Here is a 9,930-nt window from a genome sequence, read left to right as displayed (position 1 = left end):
TTATAAAAGAACATACAATGGAAACGATTGTACGATATAGACTTCATTAATATTAGCCAAGATTTGCACTCTTTAAGAAACGATAAATTTAACAGTTACTGCGTCTAATTTCAATATCAAATGTTGCTCGAACCGGACGTAAAAATATGATTGTAACAAATAGCTAAGTAGGTGAAAGTAGATCTATCTTATCTAAATGTGGATGTAACTTTATACAATCCACGAAACGTTTCAATGTTTCATTGAACTTACGTTACCATTAGAAATATTTATCGTTCTAACGATTCCGTTATCAAACAACGAACAATTGTACTGACTTGGGACACAACAAATATGTCGATTCATCGGTATCCTAATAAACGCGTATCTAACGTGGAAAATTCAAACTTACTCTCACTCAAAAACCGAGGATACCTTCATGCAAGTTTTTTCTCAGCTGATTTCTCATTTTTAGCCGTCGCGAAGCTCATCGAATTCTATATCTTCCGATAACTTTTAATCGGAATCGTGTTCGTTCAAACCTCATCGTCCGCTATGTATAAAATAGTTTCCTGATCTTTTACAAAATCCTGCAACCTTATAGTCTCGCCGAGAATATTATCCTCTTTGCGCTCCTGTTTCTTTGATGCCCGATCAGACATCGAGTTCTCAATTTTTAATGTAACTTCGTCGCATGTTTCAGTCTCGTCGCGATCGTCCCTGGAGCTTTCAACGTCTACCTCGGGGAGATTTTCCAACTCAGGTTCCTCGAGTAAGGCATCGGATTCAGTCGGCCCGTCGGACGATATATTCGCGACGATTGACTCGTCGATATCGACTGCATGGCTTTCGTCGGAATTGTCTCCTCGGCTTTCCTCTGTGTCGAGCGACGCTGCTGTGAAATACTTAAACTCAGCCTCGGATCCGCCACTTTCGATAACCGCTTGCGTGTTCAAAGAGTATCTGCTGCATTGCGAATCTTTCGGCTGTTTCTCGAAGGATGTCCTTCTATTGTCATCTGACCTGGAATGATGTAGTTTAGGTTGCCGTGATCTTCTAAGGTTTTCACCGCTGCTTGCCCTTGATCTAATTTCCATCTCGTCGGATAGGTATTTGGCGCAATCAATACTAAATCTCTCCACTGATAATTTTCTGTGATAAATTCGTTAAGCATTCTCATTTAAATAGTTACAGAAATTCCCATGTATTTATTTCTTATGTTGCAAAATTAACACGATCCGCGTATCGTTGTATTAGTGTGGTAATTACATAATTAACCACTATCGTTATCTTTTTGTAATGCTTTAGTATTGTTCATTAACCCCCTGAGAGTTACGGTTTATTATTGAACGCCTATTCCAATTTTGTAAGGTACTACGAACGTTAAAATAGTTGATAAACGTTAGAATAGTGTCTACTATTATTATTTAGAATATATATAAATAATATATAAATTGATATTAAAATTAATTTGTTACGTCTAATACGGTACATTTTCGCAAGTCAATGACACAGACATCGAAATATATACACGAGAAACTTGCTATGTATATACACGTCATTTCCACTGAGACTCGACAGTGTTCATGACGTATGCAATGTACTTACATATAGGATATAAACGCTCAAAGGGTTAAGCATATATGTGTGGATGGCTTGTTGAAAATTTTGACGTTCAGACAGCACGGATTGTGTTAACAAATCATTTGCAATTGTACTAATCGTGTAGCACAACTACGTTAACAAATAGTCTGTAGCGTTACCTGTAATCTCCTCTACGAAAATCAGGACTTTTCCTGAACTCGAGACTGGCTTTACGTTGACCCATAGTTCTCTCGATCCTGCGTTCGCTTCCAGCTTTGTCGAATGACATTTTATGGAAGCTCGGCGAGGAGATCTTGCGGAAATCTCTGGGGGATATTTTTGTGAGGTCCTTCGACGCGGTCAATTCCTCGAGTAATTTTATATCTATCGAGTTTCTTTTCCTTGGTACAAAATCATCCGGATATTTGCTATAGGCACCTGTAGAGAAAGATGGAGAGGAAAAGGGCATGATCAAAAATTCGTTATCGATAAATCATTTCTATCGAGTTCAATATAAATAACTGACCTGATAATTTAGGCGAATGACCTCGTCCCGTTGGAGATTTCACTGCTTCGTCAACCTCTTCGACGTAATCGACTTTTGTCTGTCGAAGTAATTGATGACGTCTCGCGGTGTCAGACCTGTCTTTAACTTTCAATGTAACTGGACCTTTATTAGGGATGTGCAAATCCATTGCCATCGAGACCTGGCTGCCTCCCATCTTTTGTTGATCCAAGCTCTCCCTGCTGACCTATTCAGAACGTTGCATCAATTGAGTGCAAACCACTAATTAACCCTTCCGCTACGGTACTCTCACTACTGAAAAGTATTTTTTCCTACGCAGGTAAACAACAATTTTGTGTAAACGCGTTACACGATAAGTTGTGGCATACACGCCACAATTATTAAATAATAAGAAAAACGATAGCATATATGTCATAGAAAATATATGTGAACACTTCTAGAGAGTGATTAAGTATTATATTATTATATAGTATATGTGTACCATGTAGTATACGCTATATGTGCCATATATATTATACATATATTATATATTACATACGTAGCGAAAGGATTAACGAATAATTAACGAAATAAATGTTTCTGTACTTATATTATACCTGATGAGGGCTGTAGCTTGGATTATCAACGGAGAGAGCATGTCTTTGCAACAATTCCGGATTTAATAATGCACAGCCAGCGTACTTTGGTATTCGTTTACGGGGTGATTTTTTATCTATCAACGTTGGCGCGCTGGGACTCTTTTTGATCGAATGGCCAGCCTGTTTCTCGTTCAGCTCTTTCGAGAACTGCATGAACTCCGCTGTCAATTGTTTCCTAGAGACCTCCTGTATGCTCGGGCTCGGGCTTCTGTTTACTTTAAACACGCCCAGATGATGATCCCATTTGGTCGTTTGACTAGACGTGGACCTACGGTTCCGTTGATTCCTCGTGTTTTTTATTGTCGACGTTTGATTAAACCGGAAACGGGCCGGTACTACTTTGGCAGCGTTATCACGAGCCTCGAAGGTCATTACGCAGGCTGCTACTACGATAAATCCTGCGAGATTTTACTGGCGTTACTCGGAAATCATGGCTTAGCGACGTTAGTTATTTATGACGTGACGTCAGATATTATGTATGTATGTATATACATGTGCAAATACTAATATTGTTAACGGAAGCGGTGTGACTCTTATAGATAGGTCGTAATAAATAAAAATAAACTGTTTTTTGATTCGGAAACAAAAAATTGCTTAAGAAATTGTTCACGAGAAGCGTTGAGGTCATTCTTCTCAGGTAACAGAGAAAAATTTATACAATAAAGAGGGGAATTTGTAATATCAAAGCAGAGTTTATCACGAAACGAATGAACAAATAGTTCAATCCTATTTGGTTTATTCTGCAATAATAACGTAATAAATGTAATAAGTTTTGAAGAGACGGCAGTGATTCAAAGGTTCTGTTCGACGGTGAAAACGGATATTTAAAATTTTTTATTCTTAAATTCTGAACGGCTGCCAGTTCTTTGACGGCTAATCAGGAATTAAAACAAAAGTTGGGGAATATGTCGATATTTCGTTCTTTTACTCTTTTGTGTCGGAAGTAATCAATTTGTGCAGCGAATCAGAGAACAAAGCGTTATTAAATCATAAATTAATTAACTTGAGAAAAATGTTTCGTTGGTGCTATCAGATGTTGAAATAAACCGATATGTACATACGTTAATTTAATATTAATTATAATTCATTAGATCAGGTCATATAATAATGCAGGTAATCATTTTTTACACGTACAGTAATTTATTGTTATTGCACGGAAATAATAATTTATATCTTTGTTAAATTTTAATCGCGACATAAAGTATGCGTCTAGATATCGTTACTGATTTCTTCGAATTAAAAAATAATCATCTCTTATAACACATTGTTTGAGTATCTAATCACTAGTTCTTTACGATATCGTTATAGATAATTTCAAAATATTTTTAATTTATCTAAGAAATAATATCTTAGGTTGTATACTATTTTCAAGACGTTCCTAACCATGGGCCTCCATAGCTCAGGGGTTAGAGCACTGGTCTTGTAAACCAGGGGTCGAGAGTTCAAATCTCTCTGGGGGCAAACCAATATTTTTTTTTCGCTTTTTTTTCTCGAAAATAAGTATCATCGTTTCAACAACAATAAGATAATATTTTCCTCGTTGTTCTACAAATTAAATTCTCGATAATACACTATCTACCTTGACTGCTTTGCTTTCACATTCTATTTTAGTTCAGTCACTCTTTGTAATTTCTTTTTTACAGTCGAGATCGATAGAACATGTTACACAAGAACATGGTAAAAAAAATTGGTATCCCTTGACGCGGTTCTCTCCGTGTTTAAAAATTTCTCAGATCGGAACTTGCGTTTGACTTTGCAGCGTAACGTCAGGTTTAATTAAACGCGAGAAAAGCAAACGGCAAAAATGTTTAAAATTAGCCGTTTACTTATTGGGTCGTTTAGCTATATTAAAATAATGACGCAGTCTTCGTTGAACGTGTAAAAGCGAGAAATATAAAGCGATTTTAGAATCTCTGTGAAATATATCGTCATTACCTCCTACGCCCATTACGATTGGGCCAGCATAACTCAGGTTATTCAGATGAAATCCACGTGATTCATTCTTCACTCTTATTGTAAGATTACCTCTGACTTCTTGCGCCACGGACAGCTGATCTGCATAATAGCCTGTACGATACGCAGACATATACAGTTTTTCTAATATTATTCACAGAGTAAGAGGAGTCACGTACATGTAACTAAGCGAATCATCTTGCTTCGCAGAAACATAGGAATTCATTCAAATTATCCATATATCCCACTACTAGAATAATCTTAATCTCGATACATGCAAGTTATAATTTAGAAATATCGTTAGCTAATGTTATTGTTAATGTTCGTTATGCATGCTGGTCAATAGCTATAAATTCGCGAGCAGTATAATCGTATGTTGCCTTATGCAGATACTATTACGTAAACACAGACATTAGTTAGAAATGAGATTATTAATCGTATATCATGCACAATATATACCATCGAGAAGTCAAACTGATCAACTTCAATTTTCACATATTTCTCTACACGAATTTCTCTGTATGAGAGCATGATCGGAAAATATACGAGGGCGAATTAATTCGACGAATTAACATCAGAATCACTGACTTTAAACGCGTATCTAAATATACAATACCGAAAATAATTAATCTGATAATTAAAAAATAATTAGTTTGGTAACTCGAGCGTTGAACAATGGTAAACAAGGAAACAATGTACAGCAATGGAGATTAATGTTATTAAATTGCATAAGCAATTTAAACAGATAGAGCGTTGAAAGGTATAGCGTTATTATGATGACCATAAAGAGACGAATGTTTACATTTAACGTTTGTTAATGAGTTAATTCGTAATTAGGTAAACCGCGTAAGCATTCACCGATGACCGAGTTAAATTACTTTATACACTAAATATCAATTTTCCTAAATAATTATATCCCAACGATTGATTAACTCGTATTACGTATCGAAAAATCATTTTGTAACGTCGAGTTAACTCGTCGTCCCCGTAAAAGGTTAACCCTCTCGAAATCGAGCGATTTATCTCGACGCAGTAGACCAGTTTAACTTCTGCGTGGTTTCCTCGTCTATTCTAATAAAAGACGAAAGCATTCATCGATCGTTTATTGCTTCTCGATAATTACACAAACTCGTGTAAATTTCTCAAACAAAAGATGTCGAATTCGATAAAGAAGTCGATATCTTTTGGTTTTGTCGCGCGATCTTCGGTTCATTCGTTAGGCAGATTGTAGCAGTAATAATGTTAACGGATATTTATTAATCGCCACAGCGTTACTCACCTATGATCGCCATGCAAGCTCCTAAAATCATTAGTAGCAGACCAATTCCGAGAGCTTTGCAGGCGTACCATAAGCACCGCGTTGTCACCTTGCCTCTCACCACCTATTTGATTTAATTGCTTTCGTTAACAGTTAATAACCTGGACGGTGTCCAGATGGTTGGCTGGTCGCATTCGTCCCTGCTTTACCTTCGTTTCGCTTTACCCGGTTTACGGTCTGCTAGATCCATCAGATCGATTCGTTACCATATGTCGCGTAACTAATACATATGCGCGGACTCGTTCATCGTGAATTTAACAAGAGATCGGATTTTTAATCCTCTCTATCGTGACTTGATAGTCGCGCACCGATATTGCCATATTTAGAAAGCTTTATAGAACATTTTTATTTCACTTACCCAATAAAAGCACCTTTCTATGACAATTACTAAATAATTCGTAGTGAAAGTAAAAAAAAAAGAAAAAAAGGATCATTTTGTCCCCGTTATTCTTCTCATCTTCTACAATTTTGCTTCGCGAAGAAATAAATTTCTCACGATGGAAGGCTAATTTTCTATTCATTGTAATTATAACGACAGACGTGATTTTTTTTCAGGATTCGAAACAAAATTTTAATTCGAAAATTTTTTCGAAATCTTAAAAGAAAAAAACGGATCATTTTTTCCCATATTTTCTCATGTCTCAATTCTGCTTCGCGAAGAAACAAATTTTTTCATGATCGAAGGTTAATTTTCTATTCATTGTAATTTTAACGATAAACAAGAATTTCTTTTTTGACGATTCGAAAGAAAATCTTGCGAATTTAATTTTATATTCGAAACGATTACATTTCTATCGTGATCTCGTTTCTAATATCTTCTATCACGAGAGGTAGTCTAATTAATAATGTTCTCTACGTGATCTAGCGCTCAAAATATATCTACGGAATAATCGACTCTATGGAATAGTTTAAAGATTGTAAAAATTCTAAGAAAATACCGAGAGTAGCATAAATTTTGCAGGACTAAATTTCGGTACGTAAGTTAGGGAAATTTTTCTCGCAGGCATGCTTTCTCTAGTGTCTGGCAATGAGTTTAGTCAATTTACGTGCTAGTTATCAGAGACGTGAAGGCTAAATATATCGCGGTTATCTTTTTATAGAATATAAATCTGTCGAGTAATTAAGCAGTCAGGATTTCGTCGAATCGAAATTTTCATTTGCATGAAACTTTTTGCTCGTTAGTCGTTTCGCGTATTGCGGAGATAGACAGATGTTGCAGCATTTATATGCACCGGTATATACCTGTTTGCATGTACAGTGAAATCAGTTTCCAGATTGATATGTCAATGTCATTCAAGTAACCGTGTTTCGTGAAAACCAAACTGCTTTCTTTCTGTTAAGGAAAGAAAGATCAATTTCCCGTGCTTGCTGATGTTTCTCGCAGGATGTTTCAGATTTGACACTCAAACCGTGCCAATATTTACAACAAATGCAAGTAAGAGAGAAATATTTACTCGAAACGCGGGGAAGGTTTCTCAACATAAGTTTTTCCTTTAAAACGTAGAAATCCTGCAAGAGTGGCGAATTAAATATGATTTCTACAACGTAATTTCATTATTTCAAATATTCTGCTAGACGAGATATCAATTTCGTTTCACAGTTAATTTGATCTACTTTCGAATATATTTAATACTAGATTTAATTCTCGACTTGCAACGTATAACCAAATAAGATATTGATAATAATAATTAATAACATGAATTGCGTGTAGGTGATAGCATAGATAATTATATTCTAAAGGCAATAGATAATAGACGATAATGAAGATAATAATCGGTCGTATTTTAAAAGCAATAGATAATAATAGACGACAATGAAGGTAATAATCGATCGTAATTATCAAGTCGACAGAAACGAAAAGGAATTTTAATATTAATTCAGTAATTTTAAATGTTTAATTCTAAGATGTACGTATAGTTATTATATAACAAGAGTGACAATTAATCTTGCTAGAAGCATTTACATGTATTCGGTAATTGCGAAGCAACAGAGCTCGAAACCAGTCGTTTTGTATGATTTGGTAATTCCAGTGGTAATTGTTTTCAGAGGATACACTAGCACGGTTCAATTCTGCGTCAATTTATGCAGATGTCGTGTCTGTATCACTAGACATGCTCTATATGTACGATATGTATCTATAACATAACATAATGAGTCAAATAGAAAGGAAAGTATATCTTATTTCTAAGAAAAGAAAAAATTAGGAGAATTACCTATGCAGATAACCGACTGAGCATACAGTCACGATTCTTCCGGCAAGACCGAAATTATTTTCGTTTACTCATAGATACAAAATTACACGCGAAAAGCGGTTTGTTATACCGATACATCGATTCGACTAGAAAATATAAAAGATCAATGATAATATTATCACGTATGTATTTACGAATAATCGAAAATGATTTTTAGGTCCAGTGGAACAGGTTTAGGAAGGTATATTAATATTAGAGGGTCCGGATGAAAGTTTAAAGTATACCTGAACATTCCAGTGGGCTCCTGGACCGCAGGCTCTCCTCTGCGTCCCTTGCCAGTGGATGCTTCCTTGGGGCATTTTGCTCTCCTGAAGTTGAATAAATCCTGCATTATTTACGCGAGTTGACGTCGCGACGAATTTAACGAAAGATATTGTTGCGGGAGGAGGTTAAAGTGGAAAGTTAGTTGGCCGGAGGCTGAGATAATTGAAGCTACACCGCGAACCACAAAGAAATTCAACGAAGCAAAATCCGATAGTCTCGTAACGAAACGTCTTCGATTATTTTCGCTCTGATTGCTAATAAGTTTGTATTTTATCAGTTTCGCATTTCGAAGCTGGGTATCGGTTTTCGATATGAACGCTTCCGATTTGAATCGAAGCTATTTCCGGAAGTAGGGCCCATAAGCCAAAATGAGTATACGAACCGAGCATATCTCGATGCAACTTCTAGGTCTAGTTTTCCCAATGTATAGCTGTGACCAAATTCTTAATTAGATGGATGCTTGTTCTCAGAAAATGTACAAAATACTTATAAAAAATAGAATAATCTTTAAACCTCTACTGATCCGAGACAGCGTAATTTAGAACGGTATAATTGAGAATTTTAATCCTTACACTTTCCATCGATTTATTCAAAATTCGTGATCGTTCGTGAGAAGGCTCGATCGTTTTTTCTCAATTTCCAATGTATCGACTTCGAATCGTGTCGAAAACAGAATAATTTTTAACCCCTTGCCGTACTTTAACGAGTCAGACTCGTGATGAAGATTTTGGCCCAAACATGAATATCACGAGTCAGACTCGTGAAGGGATAATCGGGTCAGATATAAATATCATGCATAACAAATTTATAATAAATTTATATTATCTGTAAAAGGAAAAGGATTAAAGTTTACTACCTCAATAGCAGTAACGCGTAAAACTAATTACACATCAGGTATCACTGGTGTTTACATTTCGGCTCGCATTGCGACATTTCTCTAGCATCAGTGCTGTGTGTTTACTGCGTTTTGACGACTACCGCTTGGGCACGAGTTTCGTCGAGCTAAATGGTACGGCAAGGGGTTAAGCTTCTACTGATCTGAGACAGGGTAATTTAGAACGATATAATTCAGAATTTTATTCTTCAAACTTTCCATCGATTCACTAAAAATTCGTGATCGTTCGTGAGAAGGCTCGATCGTTCTTTTGTCAATTTCCAATGTATCGACTTTAAATCGTGTCGAAAACAGAAAAATCTTTAAGCGAGACAGTGTAATTTAGAACGATATAATCCAGAATTTTATTCTTCAAACTTTCCATCGATTCACCCAAAATTCGTGATCGTTCGTGAGAAGGCTCGATCGTTCTTTTGTCAATTTCCAATGTATCGACTTTAAATCGTGTCGAAAACAGAATAATCTTTAAGCGAGACAGTGTAATTTAGAACGATATAATCCAGAATTTTATTCCTCAAACT

General features: G+C 35.9%; 1 protein-coding gene and 1 non-coding gene across 2 annotated transcripts; one reads left to right on the top strand and one right to left on the bottom strand.

The window, feature by feature from the left end:
* Window positions 1-515: 515 nt before the first annotated feature.
* LOC143220747 (uncharacterized) lies at window positions 516-8,549 on the bottom strand. Its single transcript, XM_076446341.1, has 7 exons — window positions 8,475-8,549; window positions 5,960-6,062; window positions 4,663-4,794; window positions 2,686-3,125; window positions 2,090-2,315; window positions 1,743-2,001; window positions 516-1,131 (listed from the first exon to the last, which is right to left on the bottom strand). Exons 1-7 carry the CDS (start codon window positions 8,547-8,549, stop codon window positions 516-518), a joined length of 1,851 nt encoding a protein of 616 aa, XP_076302456.1.
* Trnat-ugu (transfer RNA threonine (anticodon UGU)) lies at window positions 4,116-4,188 on the top strand. Its single transcript has one exon. It is a non-coding gene; the product is annotated as a tRNA-Thr (tRNA).
* Window positions 8,550-9,930: the final 1,381 nt, after the last annotated feature.

The sequence above is a fragment of the Lasioglossum baleicum genome, unplaced genomic scaffold (genome assembly GCF_051020765.1).
Source record: "Lasioglossum baleicum unplaced genomic scaffold, iyLasBale1 scaffold1511, whole genome shotgun sequence".
Lineage (NCBI taxonomy): Eukaryota > Metazoa > Arthropoda > Insecta > Hymenoptera > Halictidae > Lasioglossum > Lasioglossum baleicum.
The sequence above is the reverse complement of the archived record's forward strand: the minus strand, read 5'-3'. Positions and strand labels throughout refer to the sequence as shown.

Coding starts and splice junctions, on each gene's coding strand:
- LOC143220747 (XM_076446341.1), bottom strand. CDS start 8,549: ATGCCCCAAGGAAGCATCCACTGGCAAGGGACGCAGAGGAGAGCCTGC. Junction 2,316..2,685: donor CAAGCTACAGCCCTCATCAG/GTATAATATAAG, acceptor CGTTCTGAATAG/GTCAGCAGGGAGAGCTTGGA. Junction 2,002..2,089: donor TCATTCGCCTAAATTATCAG/GTCAGTTATTTA, acceptor CTTTCTCTACAG/GTGCCTATAGCAAATATCCG.